General features: G+C 36.6%; 1 protein-coding gene across 4 annotated transcripts in view; it reads right to left on the bottom strand.

The window, feature by feature from the left end:
- The window catches only part of LOC125872914 (actin-related protein 5), a 1,108,764-nt gene that overhangs the window by 2,022 nt on the left and 1,089,556 nt on the right, over positions 1-17,186 (bottom strand). For 2 of the 4 annotated variants that reach the window (XM_049553710.1, XM_049553709.1), the window contains exons 2-10: positions 13,286-13,402; positions 13,130-13,200; positions 10,862-10,986; positions 10,214-10,258; positions 8,797-8,899; positions 8,400-8,509; positions 702-811; positions 525-615; positions 13-447 (exon numbers count right to left, since the gene is read on the bottom strand). In XM_049553710.1, the coding sequence (XP_049409667.1) occupies positions 13-447; positions 525-615; positions 702-811; positions 8,400-8,509; positions 8,797-8,899; positions 10,214-10,258; positions 10,862-10,986; positions 13,130-13,200; positions 13,286-13,386 (1,191 nt within the window). In that variant the 5' untranslated portion in view covers positions 13,387-13,402. Of the gene's footprint in view, positions 1-12; positions 448-524; positions 616-701; positions 812-8,399; positions 8,510-8,796; positions 8,905-10,213; positions 10,259-10,861; positions 10,987-13,129; positions 13,201-13,285; positions 13,484-17,186 lie in introns of those variants that run through there. The other 2 variants (XM_049553708.1, XM_049553711.1) reach the window with 2 other exon arrangements.

Raw genomic sequence — 17,186 nt, 5'->3', positions numbered from 1 at the left:
ATACGAGCATACCTGCTCCGCCGAAAGTTCATCATCAGGTATATCAATGAGATAATACTTCTCAGCTGCAGAAATATCCACTTTCTCTTCACTTGGAACTTGCTCACCCTTGGCCTTCCGAAGTGATTGAGTAACTTTTGCAAAAGCGGATTCCACTTCACGTTTAGAAGCATAACCTCTACTCACAAGGAACGACACAATTTCATCATCCTCCTCAATGCCCTTGAGCTCCTCTAAGAGGAATTCCAAACCTTTTAATTCATTTTCAAGTTCATTTATTTTTGAGGATCTTTTCGCTTCAGCCATCTCACGCAATCTTTGACTTTGTTTCTCCTTCAAAGCTGCCTTTCTAGCAATTTCTTCTTCTGATGGAGGTTCTTCGACTGGTGATGGAGTCCAAGGAAGTTGCCAACATCTGGTTTTATCTTCAGCTTCTTTATCCCCCCTCTGACACAATAAAATCAAATATTTTACCTCCGTTAAGCAGATTAGAGAGGCTGGGCAAGAGATAAAGTGCTAATTACCTGAAATAGTTGAACCTCTGAAGCATAGTCTGCAGCTATGTAACAGTGTTCCATCTTCAATTCTTCAACCCTTTCCCATGTAAGCTTTGATCTGTTTAAGCATTTAAGAAATGAAGCCTGAGAAGCAGCCAAAAGTTTATAGCAACATCATGACTTTCAAAGAATTATAACACCTACATGTGATGAGGGTACTTGAGTGAAAGAAGCTGCTTCAGATAATCAGTGACATGGTAGCCACCAACGTTAGTTCGACAGCACGCTTCATAGACAGGTTCTCCATTTATAAACTGAAAATACAACAAATTCCATCATATATTTGAGAAATGAGAGCCTACCACTAGCAAAAACTGTATCATGATATGTCAAGCAGAAATTTAGCCTGAAAGTGCATGGGGTCTTAAATTGATCTCTTTCACATACTGGGACCTGCGCCAATTGAAAAATGCTAAAAGGGCCAAAATTTCCCTTCAACTATGAAAAATGGGGCAACTTTCCCTTCTTTGCAAATTGTCCCAAATTTGCCCCTGCTGTTAATGAAGTGGGTCATTTTCACTCTTAAAAACTAACAGACCTCCGTCTCATTTTTTAACTCATCTTAATTTATACAAGTGGAAAATAAAGATAAAGACCCATGAACGTATCTAAGCCGTCCCACCAACCCAATTACCCATTCCAGTCACAACAACAGACTACTATTTTTTCTTTCACTATCTATCAAAACTTTTAATTTGATAATTGTCCACAAAGGCCTATTGCACTATCTGAACTGCAGTGTGAAAAATTCCAAACTCAGATGCGCTACTCCTTTCTCCTTTTAACTTTGTTAAAAGAATTGCTGATTACATTTTAATTCTTTGGGAAATATCTTAAAGTTCTTCGAATTAAATTAAAAAAATATATTCCAAATTCTACCAGCTTAGTAGACAACCATTTCTTTGACATAACTACAACTACTATACAATATACTTTTATCTTTGTCCCTTCTCTATCTTTGTTTTGTACTCTCATATATATAACCATGCCTAGAAACCAAACCAATGTTCTTTTCTTTTCTTTTCTCTCTGTTGATTCGGTTTTTTCGGTTTTTTCACCGGTGTAAATGAACTTTAATTTGTTGATGAAATTGGCAAATCGTAAAACTTCCCGGCTAGGTAATGATCGCCAATTTTTCTCATGAAGGGATAATTTGAAGCAGTGAATAAATTTGGCAATATTTAAATGTGACTTTTAAGTGGGGATTTTGAAATTTAGTTCATGTATTAACGTATTAAGATGGAGAAAAGTGTGACTGTGAGATCCGGGGGTGTACTGAAGAAGAAAAACTCTTCTGGGTCCGAGTCATTGAAATGGGTAATTAGGTTAGTGGGACAGGTTTGATGGATTTTTATTTTGCCACCTATATAAATTAAAATGGGTAAAAAAATGACATGGAGGTCTATTAGATTTTAAGGGTAGAGACGGTCCAATTTATTAACGGCAAGGGCATAATTGGACCACATGCAAATGGTGGGTAAAATTGTGACCCATTTTCGATAGTTGAGGGGAGATTTTGGCCCTTTTCATCTTTCAAAGAAGACACCTTCTTGCTTTACATTTGGCATTGTCAAACAGGGACAAGGTTGGCACCTTTTAACATGTGATAAAGGTTTGTTGAAGATATCATTAAGTAAATAAAAGTGTGTTCTCTCTAACAAAACTTGAGCTTTTAGATGATATAGATGGTCACAAACTTTAACATGGTTTCAGAGCTTGAGTGAAAAATATCACTATGCCACATACCAGCTACATCTGCCAAGAAAATCTTATCCTCGTGCAATTTCCGAGCAACTTAAGGGTTGTTAGCATCAAAAACGTTTTCGTTAGTATTGTGCAAAAACCAACACCACTCCAGGTTCCTCAGCCTGCGGCGACCGAACTCCAAAAAGAAGCTTCGCCAAATATGGAAACACCATCGTATGTGTTGTCACGCACAATTGGCAATTTCGAATCCTGTGATACGTCAGTCTCACACGTCGGTGAGTAAACCCTTTTCAAACCACTTCTAGTCCTTAGCAGAGGCGTATCCAAGGGGGGTTCACTGGGTTCACGTGAACCCATGGTTCCCTCCTGAGATCATATATAGTAGTGTTATATTTTTAAAAAAATATTGAAATATAGATGTGTGAACCCACACTTGAAGTATCACATAATGCGATTATGATTGGGTGCACCTCTCTCCGCGAGGTTAGAAATTTGAATTTTATATTTATCTTGTTTTATTTTTCTTTCTAAAATTAGATAGCACTTCTCTAAGTGGTAATTGCTATATATATATATATAAGAATTAATTTTAGACCTAAAATTTTAACAGTTTTCAGTAGTAAAAGCCTAAATGTCGAACCGATCAAATTTATATCATAGATCAACCTTTTTTATAATAGTGCACCCATCATCTCAAAATCCTGGATACGCCTCTGGTCCTTAGGGTTCGCTAGTCTATTTTGAGACCACCCATCTAAATTCCTTCAATTTCCGACCACCAAGGTAGGGTTCCAGCGTTACAAACTTGTTTTCGGCCAGATCTCTCTTCTCTGACATCTTTTCTGCGGATTTACGTTAGTGGAGACGCTTTAGACATTGCATCCCCCCGTTTAGTTTGCAAAATATTTGTTGATTCTCTGGTAGTTCTCAGGTCTTCTACCCGACGAGTTTTTCCAGCAACATCTGGAATTTACTTCCTGCCCAACCTTTTCGGCCATATTTGGTGGTTAGTTGTTTATTTTTGGTTAGAACTCTCTTCAATCCAACAATATGTAGCTTGATTTTGATGTTTCTTTTTTATGACAAGGAAAACCCGCAATCGCTACCATTTGGATGCGCACAGGATGAAACCCCCGCTTCTATGCAATAGCTCACAAACCAACAAACCACATAGGAGAGGTAACCTGCACTAGGCAAGCCTGGTGCAACAAGCTCGACCCAGAAGACAAACCCCTTGCTTTCGCTGGCAAGGGGTTTCGAACATGAGACCTCCAACACGGAAGTCCCAAGCCCAAACCACTGGGCCACCCCAAAAATACGCGATTGTGATTACTTTTTTTTGATAAAGTTAGGGTTAAGAGTTTTGTGATTACTTTGGAACCCTTACTTGGAGGTTCTAACTAGGGGTTGGAAAATTAGCCTATGAATACATGAACCCGCCCAAGCTTGGGCAGGTTAATTACTTGCTCCACCCATTTATTAGCCCAAACATTTCAACCTGCCCAATTCAACCCATCTAATTTGGGTTACATATAGCCTAAATTAATCCACAAGAAACCTTGACAAAATATTTTTAAGAAGACTTTTTTGTGACATGTGTTAGATATGGCCATAATAAACGGAAAAAAGTTAGTAGTTTTATTTGAAAATGAAACAAGAAATTAAAACATGCTAATAGTTGGGTGGATCGGGCTATGACCCATCGTTTAGCCCATCTTGACTCAACCCATCTTATAGCCTCAGTGACCTCATTAACCAGCACATTTATCAACTCTGCCTATTTTGACTCGTCTAAATTTAGCCCAACTCACCCATTAGTTCTAATTTGTTTGGGAGATACTGAACAACAGTAGCAGAATTGAATTATCTCATCTCCGTTACAACCTCATAATCTAATATCTACTTTTAAGTGAGTGAGAATCGTCAATCAGTTTCAAGATCCTAAGTAAGATGACTGGGATTGCGTTTATTTTTTATTTTTTTTGATAACCGAGAAATCCGCCTGTGACCCGCCCTTTGGACCAATCACAGCCTTCAAAACTCGATGGATAATGGGCCCCCCCTCTACCCTTCACCACTTAAATATCGGGCTTCGCTTTGCATGGTGCAGTGAAATTAAAAGCGCGCCTAAGCGCAAAAGCGAGGTGCAAATACACTTTGCTTCGCATGACCTAAGGCGAGGCTCATGTCAATGGGCCCTTCTAATTTTTTTATTTATTTTAAAAAAACATTAGTTTAAAAAAAGGGGTCCTTTTAAATTATTATAAAGTGTTTGTCCCAGTTCCCTAGACTACACTTAAGGAAGTCATAGAGTCTCTAAAAGACAAAAAAATGATGAAGAACTATAAGAAGACGAGGAATTGAAGGCTTGAAGCACAGAAAAGAACCATCAGATTCTTCTTCCGCTGGCAGAACAAGCAGCAAGCAAATACATGTATCTTCTTTCTCTTATTTCTTCTTACTTTTTACTGATTTCATAAATTGTTGATGCTAAACATTCAATATTTCATACTCCTTTTTATCTTTGTAGAAAATTTAAAAATAAATGGGAATATGGGACACTTGTCCTTGTTTAATGACTGATGGTGTCTTAACTTTAATAATGATCAATGAAAATTTAATACTTGTAAGAGGATAATAACAAAGATAATTTTCTTAGAAGCCATATAGCCATAGTGGTGGACCGCATATATATGTAGTTGTATTTCATTATTTGCTGTGTTATAATTGCATGCAAAGTTCTTTTATACTTTTTTTGTTGCAGCTTAAAAATAACAAAGAACTTGTCCAGTGTCCCCTTTTTTTGTTCTTGTTGTGTATTATTATTTATTATTTAAAAATTATAACTGCTATATTATAACCTTCCTTTTTTCTAGAAGTAGAAATGGCAGAGGGCTTGTCTAAAGGCAATACAAGGGATCCTGGTTGGAAATATAACTACTTGAAGGACCCTGATGACACTACAAGAGTCACGTGCAACTTTTGTGGAAAAACAACCACGGGTGGAATTAATCGGGCAAAACAACATTTGATCGGAAACTTTAGAAATGCAGCAAAGTGTAAAAAATGCCCAGAGGAGGTTAGAGAGGAACTGAAAAATTACATGGAGACAAAAAAAAAAGAAGGAAATCTATACTAACGAGTTTCCCGAATTTGATGAGTTTGAATATCAAGACAATGTTGGTGGAGAAGATGAAGTCCAAGAGATCAATCATAAGAAAAGAGGCGGCGGAAGCTTTCCTAGTGGCTCTAATAAGAAACTGGCCAAAGGAAAGGAACCTATGGATGTATTTCTACAAAAGCGTGGAACACTTGGGCAAACAAATATCAAAGACTCATGTGATAAAGAAGCAAGAGCAATGACGATTCAAAAAGTAGCTCGCTTCTTTTATGATAATGGGATCCCATTCAATGTAGCTCGCTCAAAAAGTTTTAAGGAAGCAATTAGGTTGTAGGAAGGTATGGTCCAAACTTAAGCCTCCAAGCTACCATGAATTAAGAGTTCCATTACTTAGGAAGGAAGTTGAGTTGACTAATGAGATTATAAACAAACATAGAGAAGAATGGGTGAAGTATGGAACTTCCATTATGGCAGATGGTTGGACAGATAAAAAACAGAGAACTTTGATAAACTTTTTGGTGAATTCTCCACATGGAACAGTGTTTATTGAGTCGATAGATGCTTCCTCACTTGTTAAGACCGGAGAGAAGTTATGTGAATTGCTAGATAGATACGTGGAACGCGTTGGAGAACAGAATGTAGTTCAAATTGCAAGTGATAATGGTAGCAACTTTGTGTTGGCTGGTAAGAATCTATTGCTTTAAAAATTTAAGTTTTATGTTTTACTTTCTAATATCGATCAAAGTTTTGATTTCTAAATTTTAACATATCTATTTACCCTTTTTTTCTATAGGTCAACTGTTACAGAGAAAAAAAGCACACATATTTTGGACGCCATGTGCAGCTCATTGTATAGATCTTATGTAAGAAGACATAGGGATTCCTATCATCAAGAAGACCCTCCAAAAAGCAATTGCCCTTGTCGGTTTCATTTATAGACACTCAGGAGTCTTAAATATGATGAGAGATTTCACTAAGAATAAAGAGTTGGTGAAATGTGGGATTACTCGATTTGCAACGAGTTTTCTGACTTTGCAACGGTTGCATTGTCAAAAAACAAATCTGCGAGCAATGTTTACATCTGACAAATGGGTGATTAGTAGGTGGGCTAAGTTACCAAGGGGGGAAAGTGCAACACATACTGTCTTGACGGCAACATTCTGGAGTCAGGTTTCTAATATTTTGAAGATAATGGGGCCTCTTGTTAAAGTGTTGTGATTAGCTCATAATGAGAAAAAACCTGCCGTGGGGTACATTTATGAAGCCATGGATAGAGTTAAGGAGGCTATTGCAAAGGCATTTGAAGGGAATACTGCAAAATATAAAGATATCTTTAAGATTATTGATGAAAGATGGCAATGCCAATTGCATCATCCATTACATGCTGCTGGACATTATTTAAATCCAGAGTTCTTTCAAAATCCAGCTATTGAGAATTGTCAAGAAGTAACAGATGGGCTGTATCCTTGTATTGCAAAATTGGTTCCAAGCACTGAAGTACAAGACAAGATCATATCAGAGATACCATTGTACACAAGAGCTGAACAACAATTTGGCCTTCCTATTGCAAAAAGAGCTAGAACGAAAAGATCTCCTGGTAAGTGAATACAATAACATTTAAATTCTTAATTATTTAGTTTATGTTTAAAAGTTTACTTACTACTTCTTACTTAGTACTTAGGTAATAACTTATACATAATGATGTCTACATAACACTTTTTACAGTTGAATGGTGGAATTTATATGGTAATTCAGTTCCCAATCTCCAAATATTAGCCATTAGAATTTTGGCTTTAACGGCTAGTTCTGCTGGATGTGAGCGTAACTGGAGTGTGTTTGAGCATGTAAGTACTAAGTACTTGTAGTGGTATACATCATATTTATTAATTTTTCTTTGCATAGTTAATCAATTAGACTAATTTACTAACACTAACCAATGCAACAGATCCATACCAAAAAAAGAAACAGATTGGAGCATCAAAGATTGAATTATCTAGTGTATGTTAAGTATAATCGTGCTTTAAAGCTCGTTATGACTTGCGGAGTGTCATTGATCCAATCTCGTTAGATAACATTGATCATAGTAATGAATGGTTGGTTGGGAAGATGGGTAAAGTTTGGTGATGACAACTTAACTTGGGGTGATGTTTCAAGAGCGTCGGGCATTGAGGATGTGTTGACATACACAAGGCGACAAAAGAGAGTCGGAAGTTATTACAACTAATGCCTCAAGCTCCCAAGCTCCACGTGTTGACATAGAAGATGAGTTGATTCAGATGAGTAGGGGAAGAAGAGATTGAAGGCTATAAATCTAGTGATACTGATACAATGAGAATCCCTATTGAGGAAGATGATATGGAAGAATATTATTTTAGTGATTAGAATTGGAATATATAAGCAACATATGTTTTGATGAACCAATCTTCACTATAAGCACTACATATTTACTATTTTTGTGTCTATTATGCGCGCTCTCTCTCTCTCTCTCTATCTATCTATCTATCTATATATATATATATATATATATATATATATTTTAAAAACTCTTCATAGTGCACTTTTATATATTTTAAAAATTCTTCATAGTGCGCTTTTTTTAGTGAATCCCACGCTTTTAGTGCGCTTTGCTCTTTAAGCTCCATCAGGGCTTTAGCGCTTTTTTGCGCTTTTCGCTTTTGACAATACTGGCATGGTGTGGGACTAGGATTGTGTTATACTCAAGGTCTATTTAATAACATGATATAAAAGCAAACATAGGTTCTAGGCTCTAGTCTCACCGCCATTCATTATCAAAATAAAAAATCATGTTTTTGACTCATTAAAATGGAATCAAGCCTACAGGTGAGGGGCATGGGGAAGATACAAAGGTGCTCTCTACCGGTTTAAAATTTTACATGAGATGGTCACACACATCAACACCACCCATAATTTATTTTCCCCTTTCAAATAGATAAAGCACAATGCTACTACCATGTCAATTCACTACAGCTGCACGATAGGACTCTAAAGCATACCGGGATGACATGAGATGTGGTAAATCCTGAGGTGATTGCAAGGCCTGTATCATTGCAAATTCCAAGCTGTTGGTTGTATTTGTAGCTGAATGCAGCATCTACACCGAATGCTGCAAGACAGAAAAAAATGCCTACCGTGAGCAACAAGTTCACATAAATGCCACAGAAAGTCATGTTCTCAATTATCAAATCAACAAACTGTTGTTTGGTGAGAAGTGAACCAAGTAACTATTGTCATCAATGAAAGAACTTTCAACAAGGTCATGATAAAACAAAGCAACCTTAGGTTTAGGATGATAAAAAAGACGACATGATTACAGGAACACCATACGACTTTATGAACAAAAATCCAAAGCAATGCACAACAGCCCTGGGCAACTGATATGGGTGTTCATACCTACTGAAGGAACTCCATATGACTCAAAGAGAAGCTCAGCCATTTTGCCACGAGATTGAACTGGATTGCAAGCACATTCAGTAATTAAGATAGGATGGTCAATCTGCCCTGCCACAGATTTGAATAAGTATTGGTTTAAGGGACTGCAAGCTGAAGTTTAACAACAGGATATATACAACAAAAATTAAATGCACAAAATCAAGGTTTGCCTTTCACCATATTTTAAATATCTTAGCTTTGCCAGTCCAAATTATTTTGTTCAATAAAGATAATGGTTCTTATGATATAATAGGGAAACTGAGGATGTATACTTGGAGAATTCTACACAAGGATAGGGTTCTGCAGAAAGAGCATCTAGGCAGCGGACTGGATTATCATATGTGCTTCATAACTTCACAATGTAAAAAGAAAAATGTTTCATTCTTGTCTACAAAAAAAAATTTCAACACCCTGGCACAATTTTATTCCACTCTCTATATATTGTCTACATAAGTGACAGAGCAGTCGAGTCTCATGCTCTCCTTATATTACAGTAGCAAATCTCTGACTGTCCGTCACATCACCCACTGAACCCCAAATATACATGCTATGCACCATAATCTATGCCTTCATAATCAGTTTGGAAGTGAAAAGATGGATCGTAGGGCAAATAGCTTGAGTAGTGGTATCTCTGTGCATATATGGTATAATGTGTACGCCTTATGAGAAACAAAGGTATGCAAACTGAAGTGCATCTCTTCATTTATGCATTTGCAATGCAATCGCGACAATATATCATCACCCAATTGTTAAAGGCCATGACTTCGAAAAACCTAGATATGGAGGCACATCAATTGACACGGAATATCTTACAAAAGGGGAAAAAAGAGAGATGAGAAAAGAGGATAATGTCGGAGATTCCCCTTTCCAAAAATAGTACATACCATACAACTTACTTGTGTAAAGTATAAATATTGATGTCGTTAAGGTCAGACAACTTTTACCATAAATATTTTTCTGCCAATTTTAACGAGTTTATGAGGTCTCTTTTTTATTCTGACATATACGTAAAACTATAAGGACCTTATATGATGCTTGCTTAGTCCATGTTTCTTCAATTTCTTTTCAGTGTAAGCATATCAATTTGCATCCTGTTTATGCTTCCTAGAAACTACAGTTGGATAAAAATTATGAGGTAAAGATAAAAGATAAAAAAGAAGACAAAATAATTTGACAATTGACAATGATCATCAAACCTCAAAGACCAACAAAGACAGTTTATATCAAAGAGAAGCCATAGTCAAAGCAAAGGCCACAACAATGATTTCAAAGTTTCTCTCGAAAAAGTAAGAACCAAAAGATTCTAAATAAACCAAGCTGAATATAGTTACATCAGATCTATCTCATCCTACGAAAAAGTTGGTGGAAGCTAGCATACCTGTGACTGATCAGCACCTAATCGATCAAACCCAAAGTCCAGGATCTACATACGGAAAACATAATGATGACATGAGTACCTTTTCAAAAAACATTACGGCAACATGATTAATGCAACAAGACCAAGTAATCCGTAACCATCATTTGTTTCATATGTCAGACTCAGGTTAGCAACATAGCATCACATAAACCAAATTTATGCATCCAACTATCTACACCAAGAACACCACGTATGGCATCAGTGCCAGCAAAATGTAGGGAATGAATCATTATTGAAAAGTGTTGCGCTACAATAGGCCGCGCATTAATATTCTAGTCAGATTGCACTGTCTTGACACTCTAAAATTAGATCATGAATTTGCCTTGCCACCTTGGCCTAACACCCCAAAGAGGTTACAGTTAAAATCCAAAGAGGGTGTTCTCTCTTGATAAATAGGAACGGGTCATAGAACACAGTAGTTAGACCTAATGTCTAGATAAATTGTCAGCTATCCTGATAGTTTCATACTCTGGTAGATGGTTTGATCTTTCTATCTGGGAGGGGGTTCGGGTATAAAATTTATTGACATCACAAATTTCATGGTCAAGCTTACAAACATAGAAAAACCATTTACCCAAATACTATCCCCACAAAATAGAAAACCCTTACATATTCCATTATCTCAAACTGATAAACAACATTGCTCTCAAATGCTGAACGAGGTCCTGAACGTGTGCAATCAAAGTACTTCAGTAGCGCAGGATTGTGATCACCAACAACTGTTACTGTTTCACCTGCAATATAATAAGGTAAGCATAATAAAACACTGAAGCTAATATTCACCAATGAAATGATGATGTATTATATGCATTCAATATTTAAAAACATGTTCATGGTAGGTGATGTTTAGCAAGAAGTCATTTTGATCATTTCTTCACTAAACATCACTACAGACTGTTCATTGGGAACTTTTTTTCCCCTGAAAATAGTTCTGTCCAGGCCAGCTTGCACGCACCTCGACTATTTAATAATATCTACATAGGGGTTGTTTAGCACGAAATAATTTAGATCATTTCTTCACCAAACACTTCACTATAATCTGATCATCTTAGAACTTTTTTTTTAATAAGATTGAGTTCAGATCAGGTCACTCGCACCTCGATAAATCTACCAAGTGCTTGTTAGTTGTTACCTCCCATTGGCACAGGTATGGAGTAACTCTATCCACCAAGACTTATACAAATGGGAAGAAATCACCTAACTGTTTTTTTCTACAAGGATTTGAACCTTGGTCTCCTTTGGTGCATTTAAACTTCATTGACCTTAAAGTCATACCCTTGTGTACTTCATTATGGAATATTATTAATCATAATTGGATAATTAAGCACTAGTCAAATTAGAAACTTCCAGTAAACTCACCATCCAAACTGGTCCTGACATTGCTTCCAAATGAGTTATCATTTTTAAATCAACTACCAAAGGATCAATTAGTTACACGATCAGTAAAAGTTTGATGATAAGCCAAACAAGCCTTTAGAATCAATTCTATCCTTCATGTGCGGAAGAGAAATCCATCACAGAGGACAATATAACCAGCACAATGACTCAACCTAATGTTCCAGTTATGCAGAATGGAGAGTACTTTAGACATCCTGTTTGAATTGAACTGCACTCAATGAAGCAACTCTAACTCAAGACAACCTGATTAGAAGATCCATTTGCATAGTTAATAGATGCTACATGTGTCAGAAGGATATAGAGATTTAAACACCTCTTTTTTTATAAGGACATTGTAAAATAACAGCAGATAGTTGGAACATGTTTTATCTTCTTTTGGACTCATCTGGGTTATGTCAGGTGGTACCAAGGATGCACATGTGAGCTGGAGCACTTGGCAAATTTAGTTTTGAGAAAAAAATAGTTAAAACACTAATTAGCAATCTGAACCAGTTTTGAATCCAACCCAGCCAAAATAGACCCAATAGCTGACCCGACCAATTCATTTTTATCCTAAAGAAAGCCCAAGTGCTCATATTTTCGTTCACTGGTGGTTTATCACATTTCATATGTTATATGTTGTTTTGATCGATACTAACTTACTAAGTGAATGTAATGTTATTTTTTTATGTGAAATTTGAGAAGTGAATGGTAACTAGCTTACCATTATGTTGTAATTGTTATTCGTTCCATGTACGTTAATAACTACTTCAATTTCCATGGCCTTCTGTGGAATCTTTCAGGGTTGACCCACATTTGTCTTGATCAAGAAGATTGTTTGAATTGTTGATACATGAATACATATTGTCAAGTACACTCGGAAACAAGAAAATGATTTATTTATTTTACATGGAAAAAAAACGTGAAGATTCCATAAGAGGTGTTAAGTTAAACCTCCTGAATGTTCCTTTCACTTATCAAAAGAAAGTAAAAGCAGAAGGATTAACATTTAACAAGATAGAAATCTAGAGGCAAGCCAAACAATTGAAAATACTAACATCACTCGTTTTATTGCCACAACCGGTAAACCCACTGTGAATAACATCTCCCCTTCTCAATTAGCTAACTTAGGGTGTGTTGGGTAGTTCCAATTATCCGTAGTTAAAAAAATTTAGAAAATAATTTCTCTAAGAAAACAAGTTCCTTAAAACTGAAGACAATGACTTCCCTAGTGAAAGTAGAAAAAATAAGTTCTACAAATAGCATTCCGCAGCGATTGTGTCCTCCCAATCCTCCAACACACCTCATTTTCAACCCCACTCCACTAGGTCAGACCCCTACCCAACCCAACTCCTCGAATAAATAGGGATGACAAGAAAATAAGTAGAAAACACACTTATTTTTTGCATTTTCCTTTATAATGAACAGACCCTTAATCTAAAATCTTGTTAGTTTAGTAAAATCATGAAAAATGTGGCTCCAATTAATACATAAACATACCAGTGGTTTTGTGACGAGGCCTCTGAACAATATTCCGGAAGATAACGCGAGGTTCATTCTCACCTGCCCACCTGTCAATTAACAAGAAGCGGAGCTAAAGCACACCAAATACAGATAGAAACAGAGAGAGAAATTGGGGGATTTAGGAGTGAATACCCAATACGGAAATAGGAAGCGCCATTGTCAATGACAATAGGGTGACTTGAGTTGAAGGAACCGTAATCTGATTGCCTCTCTATTTTCGATATGAAAGGCATTCTTCCCTTGTTTGCCCTATTCTCCTTCTCTTTGCTCTTCTTCCTCTAAACGCTATTGCCCTAGAGCTTCATGGAGTGTCACCCCACAAATTAGTTAAAACACTCTCTACCGGCTACCATGGTCAATTTTTATTTTTATTTTAAAGGAAATGGAACTCATATCTTTTTTCTTTATTTTCACCACTAAAAATTTCATTTTTTTCCCGATGAAAGTAGAAAAAATAAGTTTTATGATTTTCTTACATTGATTGTATACTCTTTCCTCCAACAACACCCCAATGTTGTAGCCCCATTTCCGTCACCTCATGTCCCTACCTCAACATCACCTCCTCTAATATTTTGATTAGATTATATATAAATAGTTTTAAAATAAATATATCAAACACAAAAAATAGGTAAGAGATTCACTTATTTTTCTAAAAAAATATTCCCATAAAAAACATTTTCCTTTGAACTTGTTTGGGCACAAAGATGTATCATAATTTGAGGCAGCATTGCTGGTGGAGTGGAATGATGAGAGATATCGCGGAGAATGTGTCTCGTTGCTTGTGTTGACAGCAGGTGAAAGTCAACTATTTTAGGCTTGGATGTGAGTTTCAACGATTACACATTTCGAAGTAGAAGTGGGAGTGCATCACCATGGACTTTGTTATTGTCATTACCCAAGATGACCCCCCCCCCCTAGACGTAACATGGAACCTAGAGCCATAAGTGACCCCAAGCTAACCATATTGTGTAGCATGACACTAGGAAAACATGCATAACTTAAATGACATGGAAAGGGAAATAAAGTCTCAAATGACTGACATAACATAATAGAGAAATCTGAATACGACGACTCATGTGCGGAAATACTAATGTCTAAAATAACATCTAAACATAGGTAAATTGATTGGACAAGTTCCTAGCTCACTAGAACAATCTAAAAATTGATAAGGAAGTCTAAAATGAACATAGGAAATCATAAGTGGCATGTCCCCGAACCATGAGGATTCACCTAAGTAGTGTATGGCTAATAAGAGTATGTACTAACCACGAGCCTGATGGGATGCATTAGAATTTATATTATGAAACAATATAGGTCGGAAAGTATACGATCAGTACTCGAATGTATTGTGTATAGGAAAGTGCATGAACATGCCATAATAACATGTTAAGTCTGAAAACATGCTAATAGAATGACTAAGTAAACATAACATGAAAATTGATGATCTGATTTTGAAAACATAGTACCAGGTCATGCATTAGTCTGAAAATCATAGTCATATGTGGGAGATATTGCTAACCGACTTAAACTATGTGAACTACAACATGGAGTTTAGTATTCTTCTCCCACACCAAAAAGAGAGTGTCCTACTAGCCAAGGTAAGGATTATGAGTCTGAGTCAAGGTGGATCCACTAGTTAAAGTCTGTAAAGTGTAACGACCCGAGAGCACCCCCTAGTCGTTACCGGCGTATTCGACCTCTTGGAGGTCTTATACAAGCCCTTAGCATTCGTCATAGCATTCATTATAGAAAAATAGCGGAAAATTTAAAACTTTTTCATAATATAACACAGGACTTAAAAGTCACCTCATTTAAACCTTTAATACAAAATCGGAGTACTACGTTTTAAGGTAGCCATCTTAAAACATGACTACAACACAAGAGGGACACAACCCTTACAATACAAAAGAAACTACTATCTAGTATATAGAACTTAAGGAAACTCTTTAACATAAAGGTCCTTGAATCTTTAAGGACATACCCAAACTTGGGAATAGTAAGCCAAGCTCATCACTTCTAGGAAAGAACCTTTAGTCACCATCACCTACACTTGGTGTAAAAAGATGAAAAAGAATGGTGTTAGTACAAGAATGCACTAAGTATGATAACCATGCAAAACATGCTTTTAAAAGGACTTTTTGTTGGAAACTATGCATCATGCCTTTTTAGAGAAACTTCATGAACATTTAGTACAATAGGCACAATATAAACCACGTACATCATCATACACATGGAAACCATTCATAATTGCACATAAGGCCACTTATAACATTTTAGGCACATTCAATGCATACAATACATTACCTTCCTCTTTATTTTAACTCCTTTCCTCAAGCAACCTTTAGGGAATACTTGGTGCAATGTATCGCCTTAAGGTTACCAAAGGTGAACTTACATATAGCCTTCATCAATCCAACCACATATATTCATAGAGTCATAAGAACACCATAAGACATAGTCTTCACATAGGAACCATCACCTAAGACAACCCCCAAGTCATACTAGTGCAATGTGCAAGTAGCATCCCATAATACTACTCACACCAAGTGTTCCTATGAAGCCACCATAGACTAGGTACATCATATTCAACAAGTCATAACATCTTCATTTAACATTAGACATAAGACCAACATACTTCATAACATCATATAAGGACTCATTCCTTTACTATATCATTAGTCATAACCCATTTAATTCATATCATAGGTAAACCACCCTCACAACCCCTTCACAAGCTCACTTGTGCAATGTACACATGGAGTCCCATAACCCCACATATACTAAGCAAACTCATTAAGAAGTCATAAGTGTAATTCACATGCATAATCATACTTCATGTCTTGACATAAGTAAAGTAAACCTTAATATGCTTTCATATTAACATACATAGACCATAGTCTTTATTACATAAAGAGCCTAATCATAACCTCCCTTAGAGTCCACTTGTGCAATGCATAAGTAGGGTCCATAGTCCTACCTATACTAAGTAACTCTTCAAGAAATCACGACTAGAGTTCATATTCTTATCTTAGTTCATTTCTTAACTTTTGGGAGACATTACCATAACTGACATAGACCATGTGAGCTACATGGAATCCGGTGTTCAACTCCCACACCGAAAAGAGAGGGTACTACTTGCCAAAGTAGGACCTACATACATAATAGCTATCTAGTGGATCCACTAAGCTAATACCTACGGGGGCACGTAGTTATGGAACAAGGAGATTGCTACTAGAAAACCTTGACTTACTAAGCGTGGAGGTTTCCATCTCATGAGACAACATCTATATTGGGAACCCGAACTTGCTAAACGTGAAGGTTCTCTTGTGGGAAGCTGGAGTTGCTAAATGTGAAGCCCCCATTCTCATTTTTCATGCTCATTCGGTGCTAAGCTCCAACTCCCTTTTTAAACATCTTTAAACCTTTATTTAACATTAGTTCATAAAGTAGGCTTTAGGGACTTAATCCCTCATATCATATAGCTCAAAGGTTTCTAAAATGAGAATGACCTTTCATCATAGAGCCTACATTATGTGAGAATGACCTATCACATAGTCATACCATATTCATAACATAGTCTAGTTTAGAGTATAATTGAGGAAACCTTTCAAGAGACTCACTTTCACTAGATTATCATAAACCTTATTCATTCATTCATGTGTGTACATATGTGAGAAAGCCTTTCACATAAACACCTCTATACAACACATATTCATACCTTGCTAATCATATACTTTGCATGCATAATGTAGCGCCCCTCAAAATAAAGTAGGAAGAACTAGAGCTTCACATGTGTTTTGATGGAGTATGGCTGTCCCGAGTCGTGTTTAAAAAAGTTCATGAGTCAACGTCAAGGCACGTGCTAGACTCTATGTTAAAAAAAGGTGTTTTTAAATGATGGTTTAAGTGGCCGTGAAGGTCACTTGGTGGTAAAGCTTGCAAGCCCTTTTAGCCAAGCCATTGCCTCCAAGTTCACGAGCATCACCACGACTCGTGGTGTTGACCACGGATCGTGGGAGCTTCTGTGAACTTG

The sequence above is a fragment of the Solanum stenotomum genome, chromosome 8, assembly GCF_019186545.1.
Source record: "Solanum stenotomum isolate F172 chromosome 8, ASM1918654v1, whole genome shotgun sequence".
In the NCBI taxonomy this organism is placed as follows: domain Eukaryota; kingdom Viridiplantae; phylum Streptophyta; class Magnoliopsida; order Solanales; family Solanaceae; genus Solanum; species Solanum stenotomum.
Note: the sequence above shows the minus strand (reverse complement) of the source record. Positions and strands in the feature narration are given on the sequence as shown.